This window comes from Hemiscyllium ocellatum, chromosome 1 (genome assembly GCF_020745735.1).
Source record: "Hemiscyllium ocellatum isolate sHemOce1 chromosome 1, sHemOce1.pat.X.cur, whole genome shotgun sequence".
Lineage (NCBI taxonomy): Eukaryota > Metazoa > Chordata > Chondrichthyes > Orectolobiformes > Hemiscylliidae > Hemiscyllium > Hemiscyllium ocellatum.
The window spans coordinates 29,073,329-29,087,228 of NC_083401.1; the positions used below are offsets into that span (position 1 = coordinate 29,073,329).

Below are 13,900 nucleotides of genomic sequence, written 5' to 3' on the forward strand. Positions count from 1 at the left end.
TAACACTATGGGCAATTTAGCATGGCCAATTCATCTGACCCGCACATCTTTGGACTGTGGGAGGAAACCGGAGCACCCGGAGGAAACCCACGCAGACACGGGGAGAACGTGCACACTCCACACAGTCAGTCGCCTGAGGTGGGAATTGAACCCAGGTCCCTGGCGCTGTGAGGCAGCAGTGCTAACCACTGTGCCACCGTGCCGCCCTATTGTGTGTTTTTGGGAAATGCTCAAATGGTGAGGGCAGTTATCTGACACAATAAAGCACATAAGTGGGCAGATCATTCAAAATCTACAGGGAGCATAAAACCAGGGGAGTGTACATCCTTAATACATCCTGCACAATTTAGCTTTTCATTAAAGTTGGAAAAAAAATTACAGTATTAAAGAAGTATCTTTGGGAAAAATTCCTGGTCCTGGAAGCTGTAGCATGTGCAGCCTGACAGGTTCACACAGTGATGTCACAATTGTCTGGTTAATTCCTGAAACATTCATGCATTGTACAGGACTGCTGCAGAATGTGATTCTCCTGCAGAACCAACAGTCCAAATTTATCTTCCACTGCTTACAAAGGTTCTAGAAGTACTGTGAAGTTGTGAAAGCTGTTACAGAAATTGGAATTTTTTTTATTTCAATGCAGCAGTAGCAAGGCAACAGCAATAACGGCATGGCAATTTCCCTCACTTTCTAACCTTCTCTTGTTCCACTTACTCTTCCTCACTTTTTAATATAAGAGCCCATTCATTTTCTAGCCCTCTTCCATTCCAAAGAACATTAACTTTGCTTTTCTCTGTACAGATGTTGTCAGACCAGATTTTCTCTAGAATTTTTTATTTCAGTTTAAATTTCCATCATTCCCAAGTATTTGCTTTGGTTGCAAAACAGAATTGATCTTAACATTCAGAGGGCTGGTCATTAAACTGATAAATACAAAAGAATATGCTCATGACAAAATAACCAAGGACACAGTTAAAAATTCTTTGTAAAATTCAAATTCTAATTTTTCAAATACATATTTACATTTTAAGGACACTTGCATAGATACTGGTGACTACATAAAAATACAAATTGGAATAATTATTTGGTTCAAGGATAAGTTTACTTTAAATTTGTTAGAATTCGCTTTTACTTTGTTGCAGTTCAAGTCAATTGTTTGCAGAGACATTTATGTAAATTACTTTGATATCTTCAGTTTAAAATGAAGATCCTGTTCCAATGATAGAATTGCAATAAAAATATAATTGCAAACACCTCCCAAGAACAAAAGCACAAAATGAATGATTTCCCTACTTCCAAACAGCTAAGTCAAATTATATTGCAAGTTTAAAATCACTTCAACAATAATGTTTCAGGACATAAAGCCACTCAGGTCACAATAGTCCTTACTTATGGTAGTATTTCCATATGCACACAGCAACCATTGATAATGCCAGAACTGACACTGTTACATATGGGTAATTTGACTGTGTTATGTCCCTACTTGATTTTACAGGCTTTTCAGCTTGTGACCCTTTCTTTGCAACGAAAGAAACATGCTCAGTAGACAAAGCATCAATGGAGCTACGGTCAAACTCACGCCACCTAGCATCTCCCATGTTTGCTGCTTCAAATTCGTGATCATTGCCTGCTTCATCTTCATAATTAGGTTCTTGATAAATATACCCACTATGTTCCTTAACATCCTCATTGTATAGTCCTGGATTAGTATCACATATTCTCTGGTTCAATTCATTCGCACAAGAGTATGATGAACTTTCTCCCTTTGAAGTATTTACTCCCAGATTTAACTTTTTATTTGATCTTGTGTCCAGATTGTATTCATAATTCGTAGTTTGTTTTTGTGCATTTTCTTGAAAACCATCCATGTCACAGATCTGACCTGATGCCTGTGTGCCAGTCAGCTGAGATGTAGGAAGCAGTGTGTCATTGTTGAATCGGTTTGCACTTTGGGAGCTGTGTTCCACATCAGCACTTGACTCACTGACAGAGTCAGCACTAATATAAATGCTTCCATATGAGGAATCGGAATAAGAGCTGCTTAATTGTTCACTGTTGGAAACTGAATCTGTGCTGTAATTTGTTTGCACATTTTTCCCAAATTCAATTTTGGAGTCAGCCCCGTCATCACCAGTTTGTGCAATTTCAATGTTATGTTTGTCTTGATTTAACATGTGTTTTTCATCAGAGCCTACATCCTTACCTAATTTTTTTTGAGCATCAAAATTCAATTGTATATTCAATGGGCTGTGAACATCATAAAAGCTTCTTTGCAGTTGATCATTCTGGTAACCACGTAATGCTTGAATCTTTTGTTCTTTAATTGAGTCTTTGGCATTGAAATCACAAGCAACATTAGCACCCTGACTACTGCTATCACCCAAACCCAAAGGGTTGGCCTCTTCGGGCATAGCTCTTGGATTAAAATTGGCATGTGACACAGCCATGTTTGAATGATTCTCATTTCTTGAATCATCCACTGAGTGTTTACTGAGCTGTAAATCGCCCATTGTTATTGAACAGCCACCTTCAGCCTGAGTTTCTGACTGCATATTCTGAAAATCACTCCGCAATATTCCTGGTTTACTAATGCCCTCAAAATCAGTATCATGTAACTGATCCAGACGTTGGTGTGGGTGTATTTGTCTGCAGGTTGAAGTATCATTTGCAACAGCTTGATTGTTTTTTATTTCTCTCCTAGTTTCATCAGTATTGGGTGTGAATATTTCATTTATGTTTCTTTTCGCAGCGTTGCTGTTCTGATCTGAATTTATGGTTTGATTCCTCGGAGATTGGAAAGAATCACTGGACTTTGAGTCATCAAAAGTACCCATCTTCTCCTTTAAACACAGAAAAAATTAATTTGAGAAGAGTGAATCAAGGTGATGATAAATCTCATTTCCATAATACAATACAAATTATGTCAAATAACCTGTATTTAAAATATCAAAACTCAGCAATACAGCAATGAACGCCAACCCATAATTCTAAATTGACTAAATCAAATTTTATTAACTTCACTACACAAATTATTTGTTATTTCCAAATGAGATTATGTTCATGTGTCACCAAAACAAACATTAAGATTTTTGTGTCACAGCATGGGAGGATATAGAAAGAGTCAGTCATTGTTTCAAGATAATGGGCTCGAATTAACAGCAACCATACATATGCATTTGAAAGCAGAAATCTGAAAGTTGTCATTCTTAAGACACAGATAAAGCTGAATTCATTAGCAAAGGTGAGAATTTATTTATTTATGTAAGGCTTTCATTCCTACCAATACTTTTCTGAGATTGAAAAATAGCTTTAGATTTTAAATTATCGTTGCAGTTTTATTTTTACTTTTACTGCTTCTTTTTTCTCTCTCTCTCTGAATCCAATCTTTCTTGCCCTCATTACGTTGCTTTCTGTACTGACACAGAGTCATGGAGTCAGAGACGTACAGCATGGAAACAGACGCTTAGGTCCAACTCATCCATGCCGACCAGATATCCTAAATTAATCTAGTCCCATTAACCAGCACTTGGCCCATATCCCTTAAAACTTTCCTATTCATATACCCATTCAGATGCCTTTTATATGTTTTAATTGTGGATTAGTGGTGCTGGAAAAGCACAGCAGTTTAGGTAGCATCCAAGGAGCAGTGCTCCTCGGATGCTGCCCGAACTGCTGTGCTTTTCCAACATCACTAATCCAGAATCTGGTTTACAGCATCTGCAGTCATTGTTTTTACCTATGTTTTAATTGTATCAGCCGCCATCACTTCCTCAGGTAGCTCATTCCATACACATACCACCCTCTGCCTCTTAGCTCTCTTGTAAATTTTTGCCCTCTCACCCTAAACCTATGCCCTCTAGTTCTGGACTCACCCACCACAGGGAAAATACCTTGTCTATTTACTGTATCCACATTCCTCATAATTTTATAAACCTCTATGAGGTCATCCCTCAACCTCCTATGCTCCAGGGAAAACAGCCCCAATCTATTCAGCCTCTCCTTATAGCTCAAACCTCCAACCCTGGCAACATATTTGTAAATCTTCTCTCATTTCACGACATTCTTCTGATTGGACATGAATTGTTCCAGCGAGCATCCCAATTTAGAATCTGCTCTGCTTTTGTAATCTGAATGGTTAAAGACACATAATTGTTACTCAAATCATGATGTACTTGAGAGTGTGCTTGGCTGTTTGCTATGTATCTGACAGCAACTCGATGCGGTCTCCTTTACATTGTGGAGACTGGACGCCTTCTCGCAGAGCACTTCAGGGAACACCTCCAGGACACCCGCACCAATCGACCCCTCCGCCCCGTGGCCCAACATTTCAACTCACATTCCCACCCTACCGAGGACATGCAGGTCCTGGGCCTCCTCCACCGCCGCTCCCTCACCACCCGGCGCCTGGAGTTGGAACGCCTCATCTTTTGTCTCGGAACCCTTCAACCCCAGGGCACCAATGTGGACTTCACCAGTTTCCTCATTTCCCCTCCCCATACTTTACCCCAGTTCCAACCTTCCAGATCAGCACCATCCTCATGACCTGTCCTACCTGTCAATCTTCCTTCCCACCTATCCGCTCCACCCTCCTTTCTGACCTATCACCTTTACCCCTTTCTCCATCCACATATTGCATTCCCAGCTACCTTCTCTCCAGCCCCACCCTCCTCCCATTTATCTCTCCACCCCCGAGGCTTTTAGCCTGATGAAGGGCTCCTGTTCCTGGGATGATGCCTGACCTGCTGTGCGTTTCCAGCACCACTCTAATCTCCAGAATCTGCAGTCCTCAGTTTCGTCTAGCCAAATTTATAGCCTGTTACCTTACTGTTTAATGCTTTACACACAAGCAAGATACCAAATAGGAGTCCTGCAATGGATCACAGCTGATGGGTAACATTGGTCAAGTCAGATCCCAGAAAGCAGCATGGCTTGACAAGTTTTCTTTTTGTAGTTTGGTTATCATGGTGATTAGTCACCGTACATATTGAAACAGGATTATCAATGTTATTCTAACAGAAAAGTACTAGTTTATCACTCAGCAGAAAAAAAAACTTTAGAAAGATCTTAACAGCAAAAAGATTCAACCTGTTTCTGAGCTTGATCAGGGTAGCACATTGCAGACACCCACCAGCCTCTGGTTGAAAAGCCTTGCCCTCATGTCTCTTCTCATCCTTCTTCCAATCAATCACTTAAATCTATACCCACTGTCGTGGGATGTCGGTGTTCCCTGTCCAGTCTACCCAAACTCCTCATTATTTTGCAAAAGACAGTCATTCTCTTCACGGTCAGCTTCCCAGCCAATTTTATCATCGTCTGCAAATTTCCCAATCATGCTTCTCACATATAAACCTATTTTAAATCCTCATACACTCCACAAACAGCAAAGGACCCAACACTGAACCCAACATCAGTTGCCATTTGCAAAAACACCACAACATGATGGCTCAGTGATTAGCACTACTGCCTCACAGTGACTGGGTTTGATTCCACCCTCAGGTGACTGTCTGTGTGGAGTTTGCACATTATCCCTGTGTCTATGTGGTTTTTCTTTGGGTGCTCTGGTTTTTTCCCCACAGTCCCAAAGATACCCAGGTTAGGTGGCTTGGCCATGCTAAATTGCCAATAATGTCAAGGGATGTGTAGTCTTGGAAATACAGTTACCGGGATAGTGTAGTGGGATGGGTCTGGGTGGGATGCTCTTCTGAGGGACAGTTTGGACTAGATGGTCCAAATGGTATGCTTCTAACTATAGGGATTCTATGATTCTATGACCTGTCAGTCAACCATTACCCTTTGTTTCCTGTAGCTGAGCCAACTGTGGATCCAAAATGAATACCAAACAACTGCGGATGCTGTTCCAGTGGCCTTCTTCAGAAACTTAGCTCTGCTTTCTCTCCACAGATGCTGCTAGACTTGCTAAGCTTTTACAGCAGTTTCAATTTTGGATCCAACTCACTACAAAGCATCCTCTCTGGGACAGCTGGATCAGGTCAAACTATGTAGTTCTTTAACAAAGCCATGGCTTTGTGCATGGGAAGTCATGTCCCACAAACTTGATTGAGTTTTTTGAAGAATTAATAAAGAAGATTGAGGAGGGCAGAGCAGTAGATGTGATCCATATGGTCTTCAGTAAGGCATTCGACAAGGTTCCCCATGGGAGACTGATTAGCAAGGTTAGATCTCATGGAATACAGGGAGAACTAGCCATTTAGATACAGAACTGGCTCAAAGGTAGAAGACAGAGGGTGGTGGTGGAGGGTTGTTTTTCAGACTGGAGGCCTGTGACCAGTGGAGTCCCACAAGGATCAGTGCTAGGTCCTCTACTTCTTGTCATTTACATCAATGATTTGGATGCGAGCATAAGAAGTACAGTTAGTAAGTTTGCAGATGACACCAAAATTGGAGGTGTAGTGGACAGCAATGAGGGTTACCTCAGATTACAACAGGATCTGGACCAGATGGGCCAATGGGCTGAGAAGTGGCAGATGGAGTTTAATTCAGACAAATGCGAGGTGCTGCATTTTGGGTGAGCAAATCTTAGCAGGACTTATACACTTAATGGTAAGGTCCTAGGGAGTGTTGCTGAACAAAGAGACCTTGGAGTGCAGGTTCATACCTCCTTGAAAGTGGAGTCACAAGTAGACAGGATAGTGAAAAAGGCATTTGGTATGCTTTCCTTTATTGGTCAGAGTATTGAGTATAGGAGTTGGGAGGTCATGTTGTGGCTGTACAGGACATTGATTAGGCCACTTTTGGAACATTGCATGCAATTCTGGTCTCCTTCCTATCGGAAAGATGTTGTGAAACTTGAAAGCGTTCTGAAAAGGATATTGCCAGGATTGGAGGATTTGAGCTACAGAGAGGGGTTGAATAGACTAGGGCTGTTTTTCTGGAGCGTTAGAGGCTTGAGGAGTGACCTTATAGAGATTTATAAAATCATGAGGGGCATGGATAGGCTAAATAGACCAAGTCTCTTCCTTGGGGTGGGGGGAGTCCAGAACGAGAGAGCATAAATTTAGAGTGAGAGGGGAAAAATATAAAAAACACCTGAGGGGCTATATTTTCATACAGAGGGTGGTATGTGTATTGGCTGAGCTGCCAGAGGAAGTGGTCGGGGCTAATACAATTGCAACATTTAAGAGGTATCTGGATGGGTATTATGAGTAGGAAGGGTTTGGAGGAATATGGGCCGGGTGTTGGCAGGTGGGACTAGATTGGATAAAAGCAAATTACTGTGAATGCTGGAATTGAAACCAAAAGAGAAAATGCTGGAAAATCTCAGGAGGTCTGGCAGCATCTGTAAGGAGAGAAAAAAAAAAGTTGACGTTTCGAGCTTTGACAAAGGGTCAGTTAGACTCGAAATGTCAGCTCTTTTCTTCTTACAGATGCTGCCAGACCTGCTGAGATTTTCCAGCATTTTCTCTTTTAGTTTGGGATTAGATTGCGTTGGGCTATCTAGTCAGCATGGATGACTCTATGACTCTAAACATCTTACTAAAATCCACGTAAGTAACATCCATTATACCATCCTCCTCAAAACATTCAATCAAGCCAATAGGACATACCCTTTCCTTTTAAAAATCACACTGAATTATCCTGATTAATCCATACCTCTGCAAGCAACAGTTAATCCAAAATCCTATGAAAATGATTCCAATCATTTTCTACCACGGAGGTCAGACTCAGCAAATCACTACCAGAAAAATATCCAAAAAAAGCAAAGCACCCTCTGTAGGGCAGTTGGATCAGGGCAAACTATGTATTTCCTTAACAAAGAACAGTGAAGGATATGGCACAGGAACCGGCCTGTTAGCCCACCAAGACTGCGCTGACACATGGTGTCTTTTTAAACTAAAAACCTTTTGCATCTACGCTGTATGTATTCCTCTATTCCCTGCATATTCATATCTCGGTCAAGATGTCTCTTAAACATTGCTTCCACCACCTCCTCTGGCAGCGCATTCCAGGCACTTACTACCCTCTGTGTAACATCTTGCCTCTCACATCTCCTTTAAACTTATACCCTTTTACCTTAAACCAATGTCCCCTATGAATTGATACTTCTAACCTGAGAAAAAGACTTTGACCATTCATTGTTCAAGTCGTTCTGCTATGACCCATGTTTTCTCAGAGCCAATTTGCTATCATGTGACTGATGAATTGGGGATGCTATTTGTAAAGTGTGAACTTTTAAAATGTGTGTTGGCATAATGCGGTTACATCGCCAACACTTTAAACTAAACACTGTTTCTAAAGCATAATTCTATAATGTGGAGTTGCACAAGAATGCAACCATCACGTTGAAGAAGAAATGACTGTATCCATGCTTCTTATAATTCTGTAACCCTCTATCATCTTTTGATGTTCAAGTGAAAACAAACCAAGTTTGTCCAATCTCTCCTCACAGCTAATACCCTTTGAACCTAGTAACATCCTGGTAAATCATTTCTGTACCCTCTTCAAAGTATCTATATACTTCTGGTACTGTGATGACCAGAACTGTACACAACTTTCTAAATATGGCTGAACTGAAGTTTCCTTCTACAGCTGCAACATAACTTGCCATTTTTTGCACTCCATGTATCCAACTGATGATTGCAAGCAAACTATATGCCTTCTTGACCACCCTATCCATTTACGTTGCCATTTTCAGGAAATTGTGGAGTGCATACCTATTTCCCGCTGTATGTTGATGCTATTTTAGTTCTGCCATTTACTGTACATTTTCCTCCTGAATTAGATTTTCCAAAATACATCCCCCCCTCATGTTTGTCGGGGTTAAACTCCATCTGCCGTTTCTACGCCCAAATCTCCAGCTTATCTCTACCCTGCTGTATCCTCTGTTAATCCTCTGCAGCTCCACCAATCTTTGCATCATCTATAAACTAAATCATTAGGTCACCTCCATACTGCTCCAAATCTCTTACATACATTACAAACAAGAGGGATCCCAGCACTTATCCCTGCAGAACACCACTGGTCACAGAACACCAGTCTGATAAACACCCTCCCACTGCTACTCGGTATTCTATGACTAAACCATTTCTGTATCCATCTTACCAGCTCACCACGGATCCCATGTGACTTCACCTTTAGTATCAGTCTGCCATGAGGGATCTTGTCAAAGACCTTGCTAAAATCCATATGTATAACATTTACTGTCCTGTCCTCATCATCTTTGTCACTTCCTCAAAACGCTCAATCAAGTTTGACATGATTTGCCCCGCACAAAGTCATGCTGTCTATTGCTAATAAGTCCATATTTTTCCAAAGTGGAATAAATCCTATCCCTAAGAATCTTCCCCGATGATTTCCCTACCACTGACATAAGGTTCACTGGTCTGCAATTTCCTGGATTATCCTGTTGGCCTTCTTAACATAGGAACAACAATGGACAATTCTCCAGTCCTCTGGAACCTTACCTGTGACTACAGATGATGCAAAACATTTGTACAAGGTTGCCGGAAATTTCCTCATCTACCTCCCTCATCATTCTGGGATGGATTCCATCAGGTCCTGGAGACTTGTCTATCTTCGAGTAAAAAATGAGGTCTGCAGATGCTGGAGATCACAGCTGAAAATGTGTTGCTGGTTAAAGCACAGCAGGTTAGGCAGCATCTATTCCCTATTCCTGAGATGCTGCCTAACTGAATTCCCTATTCCTGAGATGCTGCCTAACCCGAATTCCCTATTCCTGAGATGCTGCCTAACCGAATTCCCTATTCCTGAGATGCTGCCTAACCTGCTGTGCTTTAACCAACAACACATTTTCAGACTTGTCTATCTTAATGAGTTTTAAAACATCCAGCATTCTCTTTTATATTGATGTGCCCAGAATATCAACATATTCCACCATAAACCTATCCCTCTCCTTTGTGAACACTGATGCAAAGTATTTGTTAAGGGACTCATTTATTTCCTCTGGCTCCACTCATAAATGTTCTCCTTTGTCCTTGAGTGAACCTACTCTTTCCCTAGCTACCTTCTTACTCCTCTATTTATACATAAAAAAGCACCATGGGATTTTCCTAAATCCTGTTGGCCCCTTTTAATCCTCCTGTTCCTTTTTTGAGTTCTTTCCTGTTATCTTGGCATTCTTCAATGGCTCTGTCTGTCCTCAATTTCCTAAATCTTACAAATGCCTCCTTTTTCCTTTTTGACTAAGCTCTCAATTTCTTGTCATCCAAGGTTCTCAAATCTTATCCTTCAATTTCACAGGAACATGCTGGTCCTGAACTCTAATCAACTGGCTTTTAAAAGACTCCCACATGCCAGAGGTAGATTTACCTTTGAACAGCTACCCCCACAGTCTACATTTCCCAGTTCCTGTCTAATATTGTGGTAGTTAGCTTTCCCCTAATTTAGTACCTTCATCCACAGATTACTCTTATTCTTATCTATAAGTAACTTCAAACTTACAGTATTATGGTCACTATTGTCGAAATGCTCCCTCACTGAAACTTGAATCACTTTGCCGAGCTCATTCCCCAATACCAGATCAAGTTTGGCCCCCTCCTTAGTTGGACTATTTAAATAATAAATAAAAATCCAAAGAACTGCAGTTGCTGTAAATCAGAAACAATAACAGAAATTGCTGGAAAAGGTCAGCAGGTCTGGCAGCATCTGTGGAGAGAAGAGAAATCAGTTACGAGGAGGTCACTTGACCCGAAACATTAACTTGGATTTCTCTCCACAGGTGCTGCCAGATCTGCTGAGCTTTTCCAGCAATTTTTATTTTTGCTTACATCCAGTTTCAAAAACTGCCCTGGACACACCTAACAAATTCCACCACCCCCCATCCAAGTCCCTGGCAGTAAGCAAGTACCAGTCAAAACAGGGGAAGTTAAAATCACTCACTACAACCACTCTGTTGTTTTTACATTTTCCGTCTGGATCCATATCTGTACCTCGATCACCTGTTAGCTATTGGGAGGCATGAAATCCAATCCCATTAAAGTGATTGCACCCTTCTTATTCCTGAGCTGTACCCATATGACCACACTGGATGAGCCCTCCAAGGTGTTCTCCCACCACACAGCTGTGATAGTCTCCCTAATCAGTAACATAACTCCCCACCCCCTTTACAATCCTCTCATCATGCCTGAAACATCTAAATCCTGCCATGTTGTCATATCCTACCAGTCTAGTCACTGTCTCAGCCAAGTCTCTGTTATAGCTACAACATCATAGTTATGTACAGAGCAACCTCAGTTATCAGAATCTCAATTATCCAAAGATTTCAAAGTCTCGCAAGAACATTACAAAGAGGTAAGTGTACTGTATTCGATTTACCTGTACTGAAGAAGATGTGAAAATGCTGGCAAAAACAAAGAAACACAAGCAGCTCAAGCATCAGCGACAGGAATGTTTTAGGTAAGGGGTGTTACACAGCCCTGAGCAAAACTAAGTGTTTGACAGTATTCCCAGCACGTTACTGGGCCGTTCATTTTTAAAAAAGGCCTAGAATGTAAACATATGTGTAAGGCAGGGCTCCTGTGTTTCTATCGCGAGACTGAATTCCCAGACACTGATACTGTTTGGGACCTTGTTTAATGTTGCGAATCATGGTTTAGTTCTTCTTATTTTAACCTGTAATTTGCAGACTGCAAAGATTAGTTTGGAAACAATGATTGTTTAAATGGCAGACCCATTAAAATTATAGATTTAAACAAATTCTCCAGCAGAGCACAGCATTAGATCAATGTGGCTTCCCCTGTTCAAGCTAAATTCAATTATCTGAATAATCAATTATCCGAATGAAACAGTGCCTGCCCATCTCGTTCGGATAATCGAGGTTTCTCTGTATACTAATCCAAGCTCTAAGCACATCTGCCTTGCCTGTTATACTCCATGCATTAAAACAAATACAGTTCAGAACACCAACTCACTGTGTTCAGTAACCTCTTCCTGTCTGTTCTTCCACTTTGACTTGGCCTTTGTCTCAAACTCCTCTTTGGTCATTTTACTTGCTTACTACTGCTCTGGTTCCAGCTCAGAGTTTAAACCCTCCCAAGTGGCACTAGTAAACATCCCTGCCAGGGTATTGGTTCTGGATTTAGGTTTGCTTGCTGAGCTGGAAGGTTCGTTTTCAGACATTTTGTCACCATACTAGGTAACATCTTCAGTGAGCCTCCAAATGAAGCACTGGTGGTGTAGCCCACTTCCTATTTATATATTTGAGTTTCCTAGGTTTGGTGATGACATTTCCTGTGGTAAATTTTCCTATGGTGATGTCATTTCCTGTTCTTTTTCTCAGGGTGTGGTAAATGGGAGCCAAGTTGATGTGTTTGTTGATACAGTCCCGGTTAGAATGCCATGCTTCTAGGAATTCTCATGTGTGTCTCTGTTTGGTTTGTCCTAGGATGGATGTGTTATCCCAGTCGAAATGGTGTCCTTCCTCACCTGTATGTAAGAATACTAGTGAGAGTGGGTCATGTCGTTTTGTGGCTAGTTGATGTTCATGTATCCTGGTGTCTAGTTTAGATACAAGCTGTCCTTGTACAGGTCCCACCTGCCCAGACCATCTCTCAAGAATTCACATAGATGTAGTCCTCCTTCCTACACCAGCTCTTTAGCCACATATTTAACTAATTATTTTCCTATTCCTAGCCTCACTGGCATGTGGCACAACAAGTATTCCCAAAATTAGAACCCTACAGGTCCTGCTTTTCAACTTCTTACCTAACTCCCTGAACTTCCTTTCCAGGAATCATGTCTCTTTTTACTGAATTTGTTGATACTAATATGAATCACAACCCCTGGGTGCCCACCATCCCCTTCTGAATATCCTGTGCCTGCTCAGAGACATCCTTGACCCTGGCACCAGGGAACTAACACACCACCTGGAGTCTCACTTGCAGCCACATAAAAGCCTATCAGTGCCCCTGACTATAAAGTCCCCTATCACAACTGTTCACCTACATTCCCACTGTTACTGCTGTAAAACCGAGCCAGTCAGCTGTTCCCGAGAGGTCCATCCTGCCCACAACAGAATCCAGAATGGTATACCTGCTTGAGAGGAGAATGGCCACAGGAGAATCCTGCACTGTCTGTCTGCGCTTACTCATCTTTCTGGGGTATATCCAACCCTTCTCTGTGTAACTCTTCCTGGTGGTGTGACCAGTTCACTAAACGTACTATCAATGACATTCTCAGTCTCATGGATATTCCTGAATGAGTCCATCAGCAGCTCCAGGCACACCATGTGGAGCTGCAGGGACTGTAGCTGACCACACTTGGAGCAAATGTAGTCAGCATAGACTTTGGAAAGGTCCTTGATTTCCTACATATTGCAGGAGACGCTATCTACAAGGCCCAGTTCTCCTGCCTTTATAAACATTATCAACTAAAGACAATAATCCAAAACCTGATTACACAATCTTAAACACTCATCACTAAACTCAGGTCTCTCCTGCTCTCTATTCCTAGCAAACTACAACTACAAAAAGTAAGTAGTTTATCTCTCTCCAGATCCTACTCACTCAGTCTGCAAAGCTGGTTCTTGAGCAAAAGTGAGTACCGCTGATGCTGGAGATCAGAGTCGAGGTTAGAGTGATACTGGAAAAGCACAACAGTTCAGGTAGCATCCGAGGAGCAGGAAAATCTATGTTTTGGGCAAAAGCCTTCATTCCTGATGAAGGGCTTTTGCCCGAAATGTCGATTTTCCTGCTCCTCGGATGCTGCCTGAGCTGCTGTGCTTTTCCAGCACCACTCTGATCTTGACTCTGGTTCTTGAGCAGCCAAGTCCATGTCACTTTTTGAGTTGTGACATCACCTCCAGAGCTCCACCCCTAGATTCACTCTGACTGACCCCACTCCTCAGATATTTATCCTGCTGCTGCTGCTACTGTTCTCCTTGATGTTCATTCACTGATCCTGCTCCTCAGATATTTATCCCACTGCT

The 13,900-nt window shown here is 41.7% G+C and overlaps 1 protein-coding gene across 3 annotated transcripts in view; it reads right to left on the reverse strand.

The window, feature by feature from the left end:
- Positions 1-814: 814 nt before the first annotated feature.
- mavs (mitochondrial antiviral signaling protein) overlaps positions 815-13,900 on the reverse strand; it is a 32,315-nt gene continuing 19,229 nt past the window's right edge. For all 3 annotated transcript variants that reach the window (XM_060828393.1, XM_060828386.1, XM_060828402.1), the window contains exon 5: positions 815-2,837. In XM_060828393.1, the coding sequence (XP_060684376.1) occupies positions 1,383-2,837 (1,455 nt within the window). In that variant the 3' untranslated portion in view covers positions 815-1,382. The remainder of the gene's footprint in view (positions 2,838-13,900) is intronic.